The sequence below is a fragment of the Priapulus caudatus genome, unplaced genomic scaffold, assembly GCF_000485595.1.
Source record: "Priapulus caudatus unplaced genomic scaffold, Priapulus_caudatus-5.0.1 Scaffold139, whole genome shotgun sequence".
Classification (NCBI taxonomy): Eukaryota; Metazoa; Priapulida; class Priapulimorpha; order Priapulimorphida; family Priapulidae; genus Priapulus; species Priapulus caudatus.
Window position 1 is genome coordinate 179,986 of NW_014577200.1, and position 20,449 is coordinate 200,434.

General features: G+C 40.7%; 2 protein-coding genes across 3 annotated transcripts in view; one reads left to right on the top strand and one right to left on the bottom strand.

Annotated features, from left to right (window-relative positions):
- LOC106806054 (hexokinase-1-like) overlaps positions 1–5,172 on the top strand; it is a 22,564-nt gene extending 17,392 nt beyond the window's left edge. Inside the window, exons 14-21 of the mRNA XM_014807896.1 lie at positions 479–654; positions 1,087–1,186; positions 1,403–1,482; positions 1,719–1,831; positions 2,167–2,322; positions 2,780–2,916; positions 3,383–3,516; positions 3,884–5,172. Coding sequence (XP_014663382.1) covers positions 479–654; positions 1,087–1,186; positions 1,403–1,482; positions 1,719–1,831; positions 2,167–2,322; positions 2,780–2,916; positions 3,383–3,516; positions 3,884–4,000 — 1,013 coding nt within the window. The 3' untranslated portion in view covers positions 4,001–5,172. The remainder of the gene's footprint in view (positions 1–478; positions 655–1,086; positions 1,187–1,402; positions 1,483–1,718; positions 1,832–2,166; positions 2,323–2,779; positions 2,917–3,382; positions 3,517–3,883) is intronic.
- Positions 5,173–5,252: 80 nt separating this feature from the next.
- The window catches only part of LOC106806061 (cullin-5-like), a 37,832-nt gene continuing 22,635 nt past the window's right edge, over positions 5,253–20,449 (bottom strand). For both annotated transcript variants that reach the window (XM_014807902.1, XM_014807900.1), the window contains exons 11-19: positions 16,032–16,096; positions 15,683–15,815; positions 15,037–15,168; positions 12,988–13,114; positions 12,404–12,576; positions 10,661–10,822; positions 10,170–10,288; positions 9,850–9,973; positions 5,253–8,557 (exon numbers count right to left, since the gene is read on the bottom strand). In XM_014807902.1, coding sequence (XP_014663388.1) covers positions 8,363–8,557; positions 9,850–9,973; positions 10,170–10,288; positions 10,661–10,822; positions 12,404–12,576; positions 12,988–13,114; positions 15,037–15,168; positions 15,683–15,815; positions 16,032–16,096 — 1,230 coding nt within the window. In that variant the 3' untranslated portion in view covers positions 5,253–8,362. The remainder of the gene's footprint in view (positions 8,558–9,849; positions 9,974–10,169; positions 10,289–10,660; positions 10,823–12,403; positions 12,577–12,987; positions 13,115–15,036; positions 15,169–15,682; positions 15,816–16,031; positions 16,097–20,449) is intronic.

Genomic DNA, 20,449 nt, shown 5'->3' on the forward strand with positions numbered 1-20,449 from the left:
CTTCCTCATCAAATCCCAGCTTATAGGAACCTTACGCTACAGTTACAAGCATAAACATTACACCTTCTATCAGTTGCTTCTTTTCATGCAGTGTAAACTGTCTGGTTGTTGATAACCCACAGTTGATTGATCTCTGGTGTCCTGTGATAACTGAGTTGGTAGTTGGACGCTGTTAATTCTACATAGTCCGCTATAATAGATAGTAGAAGAAGTCTGCTTTTGCCTTAGCCACTATTGGTAAATTCCACACTTGAGACTTTTCTGTATCATCGGAAACGAGAATGTAAAACCTACAAACATGCAGATAGTCACGTAAAATAACACACTCACAACAACTGACACACAGAATTATCAATATTTTTCAATATAAACCGTTGATCTGGTAATAACGACAGCACTGACATCCACCACTGGACATTTATGCATGCATGCACATACCAAGTGGGAACTTTTGTCCATGGAGATTATTTTCTTCAAGGAAGTCAAAAATTCTATCAGCAATATAAGCGAAAAGCTGTAAGTAATCAGAACACACACATTAGACAGTTTTATATGACATTCATACTGATAACGTGGACAAAGAGTTTTAAGTGCTCTGGGTGTGTGGGGGAGGATGCTGTCAAACACTTGGAGAATGCTATTAAAATTCGTGGGGTAAGCACCTAAAACTACCGACCTATCTGCCCGGTATGATTGGCAGGTAGCTCTATAACCAGTCACCAATGTGATAGAACATTCTTAAGACAAGAGAATGCGTAAACAAAGTGCTGTTAAGTTGACATTTTGTAGTGCACATGCGCAAAACCACATACAAACTGGGTGAACCTGCCTCACTTAGTAACCATATCCAGGGGTGGGGTGGGGGAGGGTTGTTTTCTCACTGAGACAGCTAGGTCATTCAGTGGGCCTTTGGGTACATTAATTATTTTGAATTGTGGAAAATAAAATCTTTTTGGATCATTTGAATGTTTATGTAGTAGTAACGTGCCTGATTTATATTGAGATGATTTCCAATCCAATACTGGGAAAGTTTCTAACTGTAGAAATTGTTCATATAAAAGCAATGACAGCTGCTATTGTTTCCAGGGTATGGATATAGAAGTCGTGGCTATTGTCAATGATACAACGGGAACACTCATGGCTGGAGCATATCTTGATGAAAAGTGCAGAGTGGGAGTAATTCTCGGTGAGGAAAATTATATATAGAGAATATATTTGCACGTTATTAAACGCATGAAGAATAACCCTGATCTGGCATTTTCTAAGATTGCTTCACCACATTGTATGTTGTGTTTTGCGTGTTAGGCTATAGTATTCAGAAGATCATTGGTATGGGTGAGTGGTGAAGTGGAGTAAGAATGGAAAATCACTTGCATTAAAATGTGGTTGTTGTCCTTTCCAGGTACAGGATTTAATGCATGCTATGTGGAGAAACTTGAGAATGTGGAGAAATGGGACGGTGATTATGAAGAACCACGGCAGGTTAGCGAGTAACAGGTTGTTGTCGTGGTGACTACTGCAACACCTATAACTGCATGGATGGTGCTGCCTTCAGTGTGGTTTGAGAGTGTTACCGGTAATAAAAACTGTTATTACAACCTACGTAAAACATATTCAAGCGAGTTCTCTCTTCAGGGGTTGTGAGTAGAAAGAGATGTCTTCAGTTCTACTTCAGTGATCTTCACGATGTGCCTCTATTCCATGTCATCGTGTGCTAGGTTCTTATTGACACAGAGATGGGTGCATTCGGAGACAATGGCGTACTGGATTTCTTCAAGACTGAATACGACTTCGAAGTGGACCAAGTTTCAAACCACGTGCATTCGTTTACGTATGTGCACCGATATGAGAACTTAGTGCTTTTTTAACCTCCTATTGTTAATTCCAATGTGCACCTTTATAGTCACAATAAACACTGTTGAAATGATTTTTTGCCAATGTTGCTCTAGATAGTTACTCAAGTTAGCTCAGATAGCAGGAGAAGTACAGTGACCACATGCGTTATTGAATCAATCCAAGTGTCACTTGTTTCTCATTGTAACATAAATCTTCACCTTTTCATGTTGAACATTTTCAAAGTTCATGACTACACACTAGTATAGTCATCTGTATCGTAGATGGATTTTTAACATTTTCTATATGCATTACTACATATACTATGGGCAGCTTTGAGAAGATGTTTTCGGGCCACTATCTGGGAGAAGTGGTACGCCTCACCATGCTAAAGCTTATATCCGAGGGCCTACTGTTTGGCGGGACATCCTCTAATGAAATTAATCAGCGATGGGGCCTAAAGACAGAGCACGTTGCTTTCATCGATGGGTAACTACAATGGCAGTCAGTTTTTTCCTAGTGGTTGACCATCTTTAGTGTGTAAGATTAGTGTTAGAGGCAGTGGTTGTGATTGTGCTGACTGATACGTGCATAGTGCCATGTTGGTCGGATGATAACAACAGAGCACTCATGTCCACATTATATGAACGGTGTATACTTCATAAGTAGTACTTCTTGTTAAAATTTCAAAAGGTGGTGCAAGTTTTTAGTGTATGTTTTTATAAAAGATGTGGTATAACGTGTATTAGTGTTTATGTGTCAATGTTGGGTTACATAATTGTTTATTTGAGTGAGCAATTAGATGACCATGTTTCCATAATAGATGATGGACAGGAAAAATGTAAAAATTAGAATAAAACTTAGTGCAGAGACTCCTCATTGAACTGATTGTAGAGTTTCCTTTTTCTTAACATTGTCTCTGAAAGTGTTCTTCTCATTTACATAGAGAGAAGACCGATGAAAACACTCGCAATCTGCTGAAGGAGATGAAACTGCTTGAGCATGGTGGTAAAGATGACATCGCCATCATCAAGCACGTCTGTGCTCTCGTTTCAGAGAGAGGCGGATTCTTAGTTGGCTCCTGTAAGCATGCACAACCATATCTAGCACACGTACGTGTGAAATATGCTAGATAAATACTCTGTTGTGTAAATAGTTTATATTTTCAATTTCAAATTAATCGAGAAGGAAGGATGTGTAATAAATCTTACCATATAATCGCACATTTGACTGACACAACTGTCATTGATTTTCAAGTCAGCAAGTTCGATTCTACCAATATCTAATGAGTGCTCAATGTGGTCATGTTTACATGTGGGTTTATAAAAATATAAAGCCTTGAAAATCATATCGGCAGGTCGTGTCATAGTCGAGCTTTTTTTGCATGTATAGTTTGTAGAATTAATGGATTGGGCGATGTTAAGGAAAGTCCAAGATTGAGTTTGACACAATGCAGATAATGCTAGATAGTTTGGATAGATTACTTTCGAAATAGGAAAAAATAGGGAGTTGTACATTGATAATAGTCATGTGTTTTTGGTTATACTAGGCATGGCTGTGTTACTCAATCGGATGCAAGAGCCTGACGTGACCATTGCTGTCGATGGGTCCGTGTACAAGCATCACGCCCGACTTCATCAACTCATAATGAGGAAGATTGAGCAATTTGCACCCAAATACAAGGTATGCTACTACGTACATTCAATGCATTCTTCATAAAAGAGACGGTTACTAAATTTCTGAAAATATCGCGTTTTCCAAAAAACAACGTGAAAGCAATCTGTAAGAAGAACCCGCATTACAATAGAAGAGGTTGCATGGAACATGATTGAACAAAACATGATATCATCTAGTGTCTATTTCTGTGTTGATAGGAAAACAATAATGAATAACACCTGTGAACATGTACCTAGCAAGTTTTAGTAGGTGTATACATGTTAATATAATTATGATTATCAAAGTAGGTTGATATTTGTTCTAATAATATTGAGACTAGTAAGTTATACTTATATATTATGTTTACTATTATATCATGTTGTTATTTTTCTAGTGCAAGATTATTCGGGCTGATGATGGCAGTGGTAAAGGAGCAGGCCTGGTTGCTGCAGTCGCAGTCAGACTTGAGAAGGAACGACAGCGCCACATGGCGGCAGTGGCTGCAAATTAAATATCACAGCTAGTGTGTGAACACGGATGAGGTTAGATATCTTGACGGGTCTAGGTCTGTTGACGAGTTACTCTCAAAGAAAAAAACATGCAACCCCTAACAGCTCTGTAAGATATTGAAGGTGGCCGTGTTAGTGAAAATTATAGGGAACAAACAATATGAACATCAATATGCACACATGGTACTTCCCTGTGAAATGCTATGGCTGATTGCATTGTAGAACCATTTTGCATGCTCAGATAGCAAACGTCGGGCCTGAATTTTGTAATGTGTGATGTTCTTTTCATATAGTGGTGGTACCTATACTTTGATACTCAGGTATTAGTGTGTTGCCAAAATGTAATGAATAAATTCTGTGGCCTGATGTTGCGGATCCATTTACAATAGATCCCTTATCTTATAATCTTTGTATTGATTTTATATGGTATATATATTACGGGTGTATGATTAATTTTTTTCTGACCATGTACACACGTTTAATTCTCACATAAAAATGGGTCTTTACTTATAGTTTTGTAGTCATTTATTACTCTCTGTTAACCAGCATGTGGGGTTTTGTATTAATAATATATGTAATTAAATTCATATAAATTACTACCTATATATAAAAAAAATAAATATCTATATTACACAACTTGGTAGCTTCTTTGTTGTAGTGTGGTTTGTTAGTCAGTCTAATGCACTCTTCTTCGGGTACCAAGATATACACTCAACGCAGATCTTCCCTTAGTGTGTCAACATTTTAACGTTATTTTGTATAAACGTCAGGCCTGAATTTTGTAATGTGTTATGTTCTTTTCATATAGTGGTGGTACCTATACTTTGATACTCAGGTATTAGTGTGTTGCCAAAATGTAATGAATAAATTCTGTGCCCTGATGTTGCGGATCCATTTACAATAGATCAAGCTCTTGAATAGATCCCTTACCTTATAATCTTTGTATTGATTTTATATGGTATATCTATTACGGGTGTATGATTAATTTTTTTCTGACCATGTACACACGTTTAATTCTCACATAAAAATGGGTCTTTACTTATAGTTTTGTAGTCATTTATTACTCTCTGTTAACCAGCATGTGGGTTTTTGTATTAATAACATATGTAATTAAATTCATATAAATTACTACCTATATATAAAAAAATAAATATCTATATTACACAACTTGGTAGCTTCTTTGTTGTAGTGTGGTTTGTTAGTCAGTGCAATGCACTCTTCTTCGGGTACCAAGATATACACTCAACGCAGATCTTCCCTTAGTGTGTCAACATTTTTATTAAAAATGGTTACCATTATTATCACAACTCTCCAAGCAAAATTTTATGAATAAACATCACATTCTTTACAGGATTATATTCTACTTGAAAAAGTTTGTGTGCAAATGCTACTACCGTATAATTACATATGCAGCCGCATATCTTCCGGATAAATATCCAATTTGAACAAGTGAGAACTTGCCTTTACTGTTATATAAGTACACTCGCATTATATACCTAACAAGCTCTCGTCTCTCTTCAAACTGATTCTACTCTGATCTTGACCACACGCTTTACTGGAAAATATTAAATAGTTAGTTTTCCCGATTACTAAATCGCAATTCCTCTTTGCTATATACAATTTTTTAGTGTATATATACATTACGCATTATGTGTTACATCGTGTAATGTTCGACCGACTTGTATCCATAATTGGCATCGACTTGCTACTTGCATTCGCACACGCACACACATCAAAGTTGGGTGCTTGCCAGATGCTATGAACTGGCTGCATTTTGTTCACTTCCATCCTTACGTTGTTCTGTTTTGCACGGTATCTGGCCTTTCTGTATCAGCTTTCCAGGAAGTTCAGATCAGCTGACTGTACGTAGTGAGGCAGAAAGCGGTTCACTCTGTTATCCGGGACTCTATCTAACTGCATGACACACTTGACTTCCTTTTAACATGTATTAGGTAAAACCCAAGTGATAGAGGACCCCCTTGTGACAACTTGCAACCAGTTAACTCACAGTCACTATTCACATTAGAGTGGTTAGCCTGCGAATTGATTCGTATCTGATTACATCAGCGAGTTATTGATATTGTAAGAAAAACACCGCCAGGCGAAATCTTACCACACAATCCTGATACGTGTACTGTCCATGGCTACCTAGTCCAAGTAAAATTACAGCTATTGCCACAGTCAAAACGTTGGAAGCAGCCATGGTACACACATGATAACACCTTCGCTTCTACCATGTGTATTAACTTTTTAAATGGAACCAACAGACTCGTTTTAAACTGAACCTGAAAGGGGAGAAAAACTAATGTTAACGACATGCTTTCGTTCACCACTCCGGTGAACGAAAGCATGTCTTTAACATTGGTATTTCTTGACCATTTCCGTAGAAGGCAATGTCATCTGAACGAGGGAAAAACCAGAATGATTTTGATAACCACCAAATATTTACATTCAAACCTATTTATATGGATCACTTAAGGGAAACATCAAAGCCGTCTGTAACAGACAAACATCCATGCTATAACGGTGGTTTCACCGCATAACTGTTACTCAAAGAAAACACAAAGTGTCCTTTATACACAGCTATCCGTTCTATGGAGGTGTCCGCTAACACGTTTGACTTTACACAGTTCACAGTGGGTAGGACAAATTCACACAAACTCATCTCACCACAGGTGAAACCATTAATGGTACGTGTACTTAGCATCTAGAGATAAAGCCACAAATGCCATAGCCGTTGAGCAAAAATCAAAGGGAAGTTTCAAATCGATAAATTTTATCGGATAAAGTAGATGATATCTGACACAGTATCTTGAGACAATCCCATCGCTAGAGCCTGCTGGAATGCAGTACATACAATTAAGCAGCTGCCAACAGTACTTCCCATTAACTAATGCTATGATGCAGTGTAGCTTCAACTGTTCAAGGTAAATTCGTAGTAGAAGCAAAACGCCTACCGATTCAACAGCTACGACAATCAGCTTGCTGTGTAGCTCACCATGTTAAACATGCAAGTGCTAAGATAGAAATATTTACAAAACTGACCAGGTGATGGCAGAAAGCAGACATGTGAAAAAATATAAAGAGAAATTGCAAGAATGTCAATTAAAGAAGCCATCTCGAATTAAGAATTGTTTCCTTGCATTTCGTGCACACACAACTGTTCACCAAAAACATCCACCAAAAACCTGCCTAGCACACAAGCATACAAACGAGACACAATCACAATGGTAACAAATAGAAGGAAACATTCACACACAAAGCCAGACACCATATTCACGTCCAGTACGTGTCAACGCAGCACTTACTAGATGGGACATGTCTAAAGCTCTCATTTCCTACCCATAAAAAAATGACACTCCTTGCTCAATGGTTACAATACACCTTTAGGTAATTTACCTCCAGTACACAGACAATAGCATGCAGTGGTAGTGAGGCACTCTGTGTATCGCATGAAGAAATGTGAAGACTCCTGCATGACACGTTAGCGTAATAACTGACACCATCTTCACTGAACGGAAAGACATGTTACGCAACATTACAACAGATTCTGTGATCCAGCAGTCATCGAATGGTTAAGCTACTGTGATCTCGAGATGATATCCACAGTCAATTAGGCAGGCTAAACTGTTTAGTGCGATTTGATTAAGTTTATAGCAAGGTTTATGCAAATAATTTACTGTGTATCTAATTATACTGCAACAGCTGCAAGTTCAAGACATCGTAAGTCTGTATCTGACAACTCATTCTTTCCTTCAAAATGCGAAACATCAACACAGTAAAACACATATTTTCATTATATCAAAATTGCAATGACATATCAAATTAGCTAGTTTCAATGATGCACCGGTTTAAAACAAAAACGCCAGTAATACTAGATATAAAATATCAGTCTCGCTCAATCGTAGTGAATACAAGTAAATTAAAAGGCAAAGAGACCAAAAGCTATCCACCAACCATTAGCAGAAATTTGGAAATTTAATTTTAAACTAGATTTTAACTTAACTGGAGTTTAGAATCAGACCATGGGCCATCTCCGTACCATACCATATCGTATTATCCTGTACCATAACATACCATACGGTACAGTATCGTACCGCACCATACCGTGTCATATCGCACTGTAACGTCTCGCACCATACCATACTGTGTCTTACCATACCGTGCCATACCATATCGCACCGCATGGAGCTACTGTACACCCTGGAGTCACTTTAAAACAGAGTCTAAAAGCGACTAGTGATAGAGTGTGTGTAGCCATCTATGTTCTCTCCTTGTGTCTGGTACCCATGGCAGGCACTGGGCAGCAGCAGTTGAGTATTTTACACCGGAGGGCATTACCTTCGCAGCCGAGACGGCACCGACTACGCCATGTAGATGAACATATTGATGTTGTCCTCATCACGATGCATGTACCTGTGCTCGATGAGCCACTCAATCTGCTCCTTGATCATCTTCTTGGAGGGAAGGAACATGTTCTTGAGAATCTCGACGAGTTCGCTCTGCAGCTGCGCATTCGTAATCTTCTTCCTCATCTTCATTATCTTAACGATCGCCTCCTGAAACGAAATGCGACAACTCCTGCTTAGCATGGCAGTTGTTATCTAGTTGGCCACGTGACTCTCGCTTAGGCCACAGTTAAAAAAATCTTTGTTTGCCCTGACCCGACCCAGGCTGAAAGGTTTGGGTAGGTAGGTAGGCTTTTTTCTTTTTTTTGAGGGTGGGTCTTTTTACAAATTCAGCATGGTGCCAACATGCTCGCGTGTGCTTGTGTGGAGATACTTTAATGTTGAATGTTTGTTTTGCATGGTACATATAATGTATTGCCTACATATTTTTATAATGTACAGTGATACAATTTGTAAAAAAAAGAATGGGAAAGATCAATAACAATTTTTGAGTCGGCCCCTTTTTGGCGGGTCGGTCGGGTGAGAGCAAACAAACAATATTTTTATTATGCCCTTAGCATTGCAGTTGTTATCTAGTCGGCCACGTGACCAAAAAGAAGTCGGTGACACAAACCTTTTAATACCTGCCATCATCGTGTAATATTGCAAAAAAAAAGTTGTTTCTTGTGGATATGTTTAACGAGCTAGCTCCTAGGTAAAACCACACAGCATTTCCTTTACTTCCCTACACACGAAGGCATTCACCCCAGGCTCACACACACCCGAGCTCTACACACATCATCCGTAACCACGGGCCAGCTATCAGAAACAAAATTAGTCTCAAGATTAGTCATAACATTCTCGTTGAAAGAAACACAGCAAAGTTACCAATTTCTCAAACACAGTGTATAGAAGTACGGTCTACGAGAAAAAAGTTAACTCTAAGGCCACAATTAAAAAAATATTTGTTTGCCCTCACCCGACCCTGGCTGAAACGTTTGGGTAGGTAGGTAGGCTATTTTCTTTTTTTTCTTTTTTGGGGGGGTGGTCATTTTACAAATTCAACATGGTGTCTACATGCACGGGTGTGCTTGTGTGGAGATACTTTTTATGTTGAATGTTTGTTTTGCTTGGTACATATAATCATTATGTATTGCCTACAGATTTATATCATGCACAGTGATACAATTTGTAAAAAAAAAATGGGAAGAATCAATAACAATTTTGAGTCGGCCCCTTTTTGGCGGGTCGGTCGGGTGAGGGCAAACAAACTATATTTTTATTATGGCCTAAGATTAATGTTAAGACCAATTTTGTTTCTGACAACACTGTGCCCGACGACTACGCAGACGACAATCTACCCACGTCATGCATCCGAGGACGATCGTTTCTCCCAGTGATCTCTAACAGTCTATCCCCCCACCACCAACAGGGTGTCAGGTATGCTGACGACACTCTCATACCTGAGTTCGCAGAATGCGGAGCTGCACAATGCCCTCGTTGTCTTCCTCTTTGCTCTTCTCCGTAGACAACTGCAACCGACCGATCAGGTTGATCTTCCCACGCTGCTGCATCTTACCGTTCTTTCTGCAACAGAGCGGGAAACCGACACGTTACAACACGCAGTCGCCCCCAGTCTCATGCTCTACTGGATTTCGTCAATGGCAACATTCTTACAGTGTTTTCTACGGTCATCGCACAAGGCCACAATGTCTCACTTCCACTATTTTGTTAACGATAACACACTCTTCGAATATTCGCACGAATAACGCGAGCTACTCACACTAACGCAAACTTTTGATTGATCCAGAAAAGAGTTGCATCCGTAAAGTCTTTTGGAGATCTCGCTTCGGGCTCACAAAGGACTACTTGCCGCTTTATCTTCGGGAAGGCTATTAATGACTGAAACAAAGTAACACAGCCACGATGTTAAGAACAAAACTATAACTGTATCTACACGTTGCCCATCCAACTGCATGTAGATTCGGCTAGCTTATTGTTTGATGACGTTGAGCTATACAGTTAGCAATGAACTAGTTGTTTTGACTTAATCTCATTATTCGGACTCTTTAAAACTAAATAACAGCTCAATGATGCCAGGAAGTGAGCTGTCTTGAGATAGTAGACTTCTGCTACTATTCATATCAAACAGGAATATGACAAATTATAAATATATTATTAAATATGCACCTATTATAGACCAAGGTTAAAAATTAATCTGGTCAGTTGGTTATTACACAGATTATATAATAATAGGGTAGAGAGTAATTATACCCATAACGTTCTCCGCAGCTCAATGTCCTGTAGTTGAGTTGCAAGTTTCAGGTTTTCAAACGTAATTTTGTCCTTTGGCCGCTGATTCCACGCGAAAACTACAGCCATCTGAAAGGTTGTGACCTCCAGGTCAAATCTGCCTACTTCATTGCAGAATGTGATCTAATGGAGATAAAATGAAACAATAAATTTCTTCAGTGTATTGAAAATTTACAACATTACATAATTTAAAAGCTATGAAATAGACAATATGATGGATAATTAATTATTCTGGAATTAAAATCCTGTGATGGTTTGTTAATATATCGTTTACTACCCTCATGCTAACATGAGTCAGTACTAGAATACAGCATATGAAGGTAGCACGCAATTCAGCTGCAATAAAGTTCCCTTAAACTATAGACACCTCCTTTCGTTTACACGGTCACTCAGACCACCGCCTACTTCATTAGCACATTACAAAAATTACAAAAGCGCCACGATTCGCTCATATCATAATCTGCAATGCGCTGTGTATGAATCTCTCGCACACGGTACGTAACTATGACCGAGATTACGTCACCGTAAGTAGTAAAACTAAAAAAAATATTTCCACTTTTTCACAAAATGCAAGTAATTCTGTTCACTTTTTATGGTTAAATTGCTGCATTATACTTCCTATTTTACTATATTGTTCGATGTAAACATACACTCGTGACTCATACATAGCCCATAGCAAGCAATTAATGTCAGGATCATAATATCAAATCGTCCAGGTTTTTGGATTTTTAACTAGTTGAGAAACAATCTTATCAGGTAAGAATTTGAAGATACATTTAGTACCATTAGTAGTTACTTTTAATGTAAAATGAAAGTGTCAATGACACTGTAGCTCACCTTGGGTGTGATAGAATAGGGAGGGGGGATATATAAAGCAAGAGTATATATGGGAGAACTCCCATTATATAGCATATCTCCCATTATATACTCTTGATAATGATATATGCACAAGTTTTGATGCGAAAATAAATGTTTCGGATCTGAAAGTCTGAAATCTTGACGAGAGATGGCGCTATGCCTAAATGATCGCCATTTTGGTTTTCGAATATCGCGCAAATAAAAACAATAAAATATTCCAGTCAAATTAGTGTAACGAAGAATCTAAAACACAATATTACACGTATATAGGTATGATTGTAGAGTTGCTGACCAGTTAGACGAAATAAACGTAATAGGACGTTGTCATCTCTCCGATAGGAGTAACAACTGTTTTGTGGCAGAGTTATCGTTGACCGTAGGCAGACACTGAAATGCATAGTGAAATTGCCAAAATCTACCTAATTTGCATAATTTAAAAAAATATCAAAACCCGTGTGATATGTTTTGGGGCCAGTCCTTATTCATTGACATACTAGAAATGAGCAAAATCCATTGAACCTGAACTGACTTGTGGCCATTTCCATTTTTGTCAAAAAGGGGACGTGGCTCGAAAGTAGGTCGACTAGCGTGCTCCAAAATACAACGTTCAAACCTCTCCCATATGAGTAACAACTATATGCAATTTGAAACATGTGGGTCAAACGGTTCTTGAGTTATCGTTGACCGTAGCCAAATGTTGACGGACAGACGGTTGACACCCCATGGCAATAGCTCATCTTGATGATGTCAAAGTGAGCTAAAAATGGCAACAAATTTTTTATAAGTATCACCATAGAAAATTCGTGACGTAGTCAATTTATCTTTAACTCTACCGCTAACGCTCACAATGCCGTTGGACATGACATGATGCCACTGCAGCTTCCGGCCGTTATGTTTCCTCTTGTAGAACTCCTCAACCTCCGGGATGTAGTCCTCCAGTTCCCGTGGCAACGAGACTGGCACTCGTTCGCTTGACCTCATCCACGCTCCAGCGTTCAAGATCTTGATATTTACATAATCTGCGCACAACAGAATGAAGCACCGTGAAGTATACATGGACCCGCAGTTTAGCAATTGTTCTGTCTATGCGAGCGAGATAACCATGCTCCTTGGATGTCATTGATAGGTCGGGTTAAACTAGACCAGTTTATATGCATTTTCCACGTGGGCACGTCAAACTGTCAACATTGTGGCACTTTGTTACTAAGCAGCGTTTTAAGAAGGACCCATCACAACAATGATTGGCTAACATTACCTGTCTGTCACTCCAGACAAATAGGTCAATTCAGTCAAATTACTTGAAGTTGGTCACATTGGCGGTATCGTAATGACTTACTTTGATCAAATGCAAGATCAAATCCTAATCATGCACAATTACTCCTTTGAGGATTATTACTCCTTATATTAAGCTGCTGGCAAGTCGTATTTACCTGCGATGATCTCCTTGCTATTTAGATATAATGCATCCTTGAACTCCTGGTTCAGAGTTTGGCTAACCTTAATATCTTGGAACATCCGAGCCAATTTATTTACAAAATCTGCTGGCATCCCAACTTCCTGAAACACACAGATGTGAAATTTCATGAAAGCAAAAACCTTCAGAAACAAACCATTTTCATGTCACAGAGTTTTCCTGAAGAAAACAGGCGATGCACACTTTGGATGTCTAGCATATCGAGTCGGAATTGAATTCAAACGAGTTAAAATCAATAATTGTGATATATACATCTTGGTCATGTTGGTGTTACAGCCAAACAAACAAGTCTTTACTACTGGATTGGTCTGCCAGGGATACAAAAATGTACACACGAGTATATTTTTTCACAATGAAAAACTTGTAACTTGTATTGAACAGCATGAATGTAGAATATATATATATATATATATACAGTCACGTGTTCGAAATAAGGGCCATCCGTTTGTCCTCACTTGTCCATTTCCACGGAGGACAAGTAGACCTGTCCAGTAGCTTGTCCGCTGGACAAGCAGCTTTTTAGAGCAAATTTTTAGAGCAATTTTTTATCATTTTCTATGATCGCTTCAACTAGACTAGACTCAATACAACTAGACAAGTAATAACTTAAAATAAATAATTGTGCTTCTTTACGTTCTTTCAAGTTTGGTGCCTAATCTGAACTGTTAGTGAAGGGGTCTAAAGTTTAATTTGATTAAATGTATTACACATTTACTATATTTCTATGTTATTAATCAAGACAAGCAAAAATTGGAATTGTGAAAAAGCTGCAAAAGGGTTGTAGCCTGCTTTGCCACTCAATTACATAATTTAACCCTATGCATCATATTTTCCACACGCCACAGATCGATGCATTTTGCATGCGCACACGCTGTGGAATGCGCTGCGCCATCGTCCATGTGGCGCAGCGCGTTCCACAGCGTGTGCGGCACCGGCTCTGCGGCCGCGTATAGCACGATAGCATGCATATACTATATAGTACGCGATCGATCGCGTACATCAAAGCCGGCCGCCGCGCCATACGACCTTCAGGCTCTGTTTATGAAGTAGCCGGCCCAGGCTCTATACGACCAGGCTCTGACGACTGTTTCACGTTGTAGGAGAAATATTTTGGAACTATCTTTAGGTAAATAAAATGACAAGAGTCAGATATTTTAATATGTATGATCGGCAGGCGGTATCTAATTGAATTTTATTTTTTCTTGAAACCCTCTAAAAGTGACCGCAGTCGCACATTTTTCACTCCGAAATGTGAAGTGCGGGCGGGTGACCCGAACCAAAGGTCATTTTTTGCTCGGCTTTATATGACATGATTTAATTTCTCATGTTTTTCTTGAGTAACATAAGCACGGCAATGTTTTGCGCTGACAGTGCAGCCCTCTGTGCCGTAACAATGTCACCCGCTGTACTGAATACCCTCTCGGAAGTCACTGACGTGGCTGGAATACACAATACCCCTGCTGCATAATTGGCTAATACTGGATACTGAAACTGAAACTGAAACTGAAACAGTGGGTGCTCGCTTCAGCTTGTATCGCGCGCGCGGGCACTCAGGTGAGCATAGGCTACATATAGACTCCCTGGTTGACGTGCTCGCTGCCCCACTCTGCCCGAGCAGTAGTACCGCGCACTCGCGCAGTGCTCCATGCAGTGCTCGCTTACCAGTAATACTGTATGCGTCGTGCAGGCATTGTGCTTTCGTAATATATACACTGCCAGTGCATAATTTTCGAGCCCATTAACAATATAGACATAAAGGCAAGTGTCAAGTAATTTATTTCTTGTTTTACCACCGTATCGTAAAATATCGATATCCGGAAGTTGTATCGCAATATATCGAGTTTTCAAAATATATTGCAATATACCGATATACCGGTATATCGTTACACCCCTACAAAAATATATTGTATATTGTAAAAGATTTTCCTTATTTCGAACGCTGATATAATATATATATATATATATACACAACAATCACAATAAAGTAACTTCAGCTTGGACGCACCCTGAGCCACTCCACCATGTTCTCCTCCTTCTCACTGTCGGCTGACGTATCCAGAATAAGCCTTCTTGTCAGATGGGCCTTGTGATACCGCATGAAGACGTCCTTATTCTGTACATACTTGAGCACTAGTAGCTGCAGAAAACCAATAGGCCACTCGTAACGTAAGGAGCAATACCGAGTGAGGCGTCATGAAAACCCAAAGGAGCAGATTTCCCTACAGTGAATGTCAGTGCCATCTTTACATTCCTAGCACAACTTATTTGGAATTTTTACATATTTAACATACTAAGATTAACTGCACCTAGGGGACCATTGATCACTGACATCTCCTCATAATCACAACACATTCCAGGCGTCCTCTTCATTTTCACATCATTTGTGTGTTTACTCCCTACACAATTAATTACATTAAATATATCACTGAACCTCTTTCCCAAGAAACAGGTAACGCACTAATCCATATATCTGCACTGCTCTGTGCATCTGCATTACTCCATATATCCACAAAATTCCAAACACCCATGCTAGTACTATTCCCTACAATCTCACTACCTTGTACACCCCCACTAGTCTATGCTTCCACACTACTTACTACAGTAACACTCGCACTACAGTCTACTGGCAGTGGCCACGACGCGACACGTACCACATTTTTTAACTTGCCCTCGATCTCGTCGGACGTGAGTCGCTTACTGAGAGGCGTCTTTCTCAGCAGCATGTCGCAGAAGTTGGCAAGAAGCTCCGGACACTTAGACTCTGGCTGCGTCTTGTTCTGTATCCTGTGTGCGTTCAGGGGAGGAGAATGGATAAAGGGAAGCCATTATGCACGAGAAATGGTCACAAGCACAACACAGACGCCTGATTATAGGTGCTCATTGCCATTTAATATAGCCATCGTACCAAGAGTGCACTCACACTACTTGGTATTATTTATTGGGCTCTTGATTATAATGAATATTATATGATTGAATATGGATTAGCTAATGCCTTCTCACCCTTTTTGCTTTGTTGGAAGCTCTAGTTTGAAAACACTGATATCGTTCACAACATGCTTGTAAGCCTGGAAATTGTATAAAAGTTAACGTTTATTAAACTAAACTATGACAACAAATGCAGATGATAAGATTACAAAATGCTCGACTAGAAATCTGCATAAATATAACAAACTGAGGAGGTATTCTAACGACAGTTCTCATGCTTTTCAGAGCTGCACACCTGAACATGCTACATACATAACTGTGCAATATATCTGATACAGAAAACTACATTATACTAAATTTACTCTAATACAATTGACATTAACAGCCACCTGCAGCAGTACACCCACACATGCACACACACGTGCGCATACATGCATGCACACACATGTGCACGTGCACGCGAGCGGATTTTGACCTGATCACGCTTTCCTACCTGCTACTCTTATTCATGTGTGTTGTGCAGCAGTGCGCGAGGGTCTGTGTGTGGTGTATTGTGTGTTGCAGTTGAGCGATTTGACGGGATTTACGCGGTAATTATCGGCAAATATAGCGAAATACAGATTAGAGAAACAGTTTAAGATGGTCGTAAATACATTTCGTGTTTACATAATTTTTTTAGTACTTGAGAAGTCCAAGTGCCGTGGTCGGTGGTCGACTCTCTCGCTCATAGACTCTTACTCTAAGTCTTTTGTCAGTTGAGGACGGGATATCACAGAGAAGTCTTCCTGAGGACAGGGTGCTGCTGATCGTAACCGCCTAGAGCGGGGAGTCCTTGCGCCGCAGATTCCGCGGGAGCGCGTAGGCGGCCGCGCGCGCGGAACGTCTGTTCGAAAGTACTTGGAGCGGTGGCAGCTATGAATCTGTGCGCCGATGATAGCGGTCCGGTTGCCCGTGCGCGCCGATCCATAGCTGCCAGCGGAACAGTCGGAGAAACTTTTATCGACTGCTATTGCGATATATATATGCGAATTGTCGAGATCAAGGCATGCGCCCAAACAAACGAGTCAGCATCAGCCGAAGTCAATCGGATCGAGTATCCGTGGATCCGGACCAAGAAACGCGCGTGTAACAACTCTGCTAATGCTGCGCGACTACTGCTGACAAAAAAAAAAAAAAAATTCGCGGCTAAACCCTATTGCCCCCCTTGTACTGCATGCATCATCTATACTATTGGCCTAAAATAGTATCCTATTTCTCGTCGCGCACACGTATATTGTGTAATGTAGATTGTACCTAAAGACATTTTGCATAGCAAACTCAGTACTATTGCATCTGTCTCTTTATCGTTCTATGTTTAATGATAATCGCGTCCGGCGGTTTCGACTATTTCCGGACCCACGTCCACGTGGTCACTCGCGACGCACGTCCGTGTCGATTATTTTGCGTCACAGTGTTCAACTCAGCGTCGGCACGTGTGTCGATATTTCGGCCACAGTGTCACTTCGCGAGAAGCGCGTCGTGTGTGGATATTTCGCGCACAGGTGTCACTGCCGTTCGCCACGTGCGTGTCGAATATTTCGTCACAGTGGTCACTCGCCGAAGGGTCGTGTGAGATATTGCGTCACAGGTGTCACTCGGCGTCGCACGTACGTGTCGACTATTTCGTCACAGTGGTCACTCGCGTCGCACGTTCGTGTCGATATTTCGTCACAGTGTCACTCGCGGTCGCACGTTCGTGTGGATATTTCGTCACTAGTCTGTCACTCGCGAATGTGTGTCGTGTGGTATTCGTCACAGTTGTGACTCGCTGTCGCAGCGTCGTGCGATATTTCGTCACAGTGTCACGCGCGGGTCGCGTGGTGTCGATATTTCGTCACAGTAGATCACTCGCGGTCGATCCGCGTCGTTCTCGATATTTCGTCACAGTGGTGACTCGCGATGACGCGATCGTGTCGATACTTCGCGCAGACAGTTTCACTCAGCGTCGCACGTCGGTGTGCGATATTTCGCACAGTGTCATGCTTTGTACGTAATCAGCTGAAAATACTGGACATTGGAAATTGAGATTTAGTCGTAGATGAACTGTTATCTCAAGCCATGTACACATAGAAATAGTATCAGGAGTAAGGATAATAGGAACGATCTCATTATCTATCTATCTATCTATCTATCTCATTATCTGATCTATTATCTTACTCCCTGAAGTTATGCAAACCCCGGCCCACAAAAATATATTCATGAATCATATGAAAAACACGGGACAGAAGGGAGATTTTGTGCATTTTCGTGTTACAAATGACGGACGCAATGGTCCATTTCAAAGACTTTGTTATGATATCGATTTGTGCAGTGACCTATACCTAGGTATCTATTTTGTGTCTAAGATATGTTACAAACGCTTACACATGTGTGCGGTTTAGTGAACGCTTGTTTGATTTCTCGACATTAGACCAATAGGCTACATGGCAATCTTTTAATTTTTATTTAGCTCATTCTGAATAGTCAGATGCACGCTGTAAGAATCGCCATGATCGGTCGCGTCCGGTGCGAGCGTCAGCGGTCCGTCAACAGTCTTGGGACAAATCTTAAATGTCGATGTACGCGTCCGATATGGGGACGTGGGGGGGCGAGTATCGAAAACGAGTTGGGATGTTCGAAACTGGGGGTCAAAGGTCAAAAGGTCCGCACGCGCTCCTGTAAAGAAGGGGACAGAGTTCACGTCCTTATTGAAGGTTATAGGGACGAAATGCCGAATGCGGCAAAATCTAAACGGCGTCGAACTAGGCTTGTGATGAGTCCGGTGTACAAGCGTCATGGTTTAGGAAAATCCATCACGCTTTGCCGAATTGGAGGTCACAGCGTCAAAATGTCAATGAGGCACAGCGGGCCAGATTTTAGACATTTCTGAGACATGGTCTGAGGATGCGATTGAAAACTTTTGTCTTCAGCGGTGACCTAGGATTTTTATGGCTTTATTAGAAAGGACCATGAAATGTAATTTAGGCTGACATGCGAAGAGTAAGTGTCGGATAACCTTGTAGACCTAAGGGGCGGGTTAAACATGGATTTCTTTACTGCTTAGAAAGAATTGACTGCAGGGTTTGCTAGTAGAATCTGTATACGATGCCTGGATGTAGGTGAGGCTCATGTGCACAGTGAAACTTTCAAAAGCTAATTGGGTTTTGAAGAAGTTTATGCTCCTTAATGCGTCAGTTTAATTCTATGTGCCATTCTGTACTGGTCAGTGTGTTACCTGTAATGTTTGTTTTTTTTTTTCTATGCTCACTGCCTAGCTGGCCCTGCCAGTTGCCAGTGCATGATGGTGGTGGTACTGTGTAGTTTTTGCCTGCGTTTAATAGTTACAGGGTGGCAGCTCTATATTTCAGCCTGTAGGTTGCGTAGGTAAATGATGTCTGCTTACCTATTCTGTCTTGAAATAGTTGTTACTACTACGTACGGATGAGATTCCATCTTTAATCTGAAGACACTTAACGTACGCGGCCATCTCGTGGCAACGTTTCTAACGATCCCAGACGAACATTCCTTTGAGAAGGTCCTTGATACACATCCCTGTGCCTTCCACTGTCCGGCATGTATGTGACCACATTTGGGGCATTAACAGGTGTTTACGATAGAATCCCCACCACTCCACACAGAGTCACCGCAGTAGACGTTAGACAATGAGCGGCTGTCGCTCCGCCGGCACTTGTCTATGTCAATAATTCAGCGCACTTTTCTGTCTTATTCCCGTGTTACTATATGGACTGGTAATTTCACAAGTTTCTCTAATAACAGGACTTTACAGGGCATTAGTACTATACTCCGTTTACGGCTAGGTATGAACCTCTGTGTTTGCACTCTGACTGCAGTTTCTGTTGGTGCTGATTATCTTGCCATTACTGCGACCCTGGTTGATGCTCTCGCGCTACTGCGGAAAGTACCGAAAGAGATAGCAATCAGAAACCAAATCCAGTAAACAAACATTGTAAATCGTGCATGTTTTGGTGGAATACGAGTTTCTAAGACATTTTATCGTTACTCTATACCAATTGCTGGTACTTAAGCAATAATGGTAGGTACCACAGCAGGGTTCTTCCTCGTGGCGCAACGGGGCGCGCTGCGCCCCGGTTTGGGAAAACTCCCCCGTGGTTCAATCGTTGCGCCCAGTATTAAAATACCTCGCTCGATTAATTCCACCACTAATAAAAAGTTTGCCAGCGGAGGGAATCAATCAGTCAAGAATCCCATTCGACCAGGTACACCAGGCAGCGTGTATTGTTACCGTGCCCGCAGGCACCTTTTTGGGCAACAATACACAAGCACAAACAGTCAACCTGTCCAACACCCAACACTAGACCTGTTACCCGACTAGGCTATCTTAATATACAGAACCCAAATACCGTCTATTGTTTGAGTGACGATTTTACCGCAATTAATTAGTGGTAGGTAAAAAAACGCCCGCCGGACGCCCCCAGTATTCCCCCTCCCCCGTC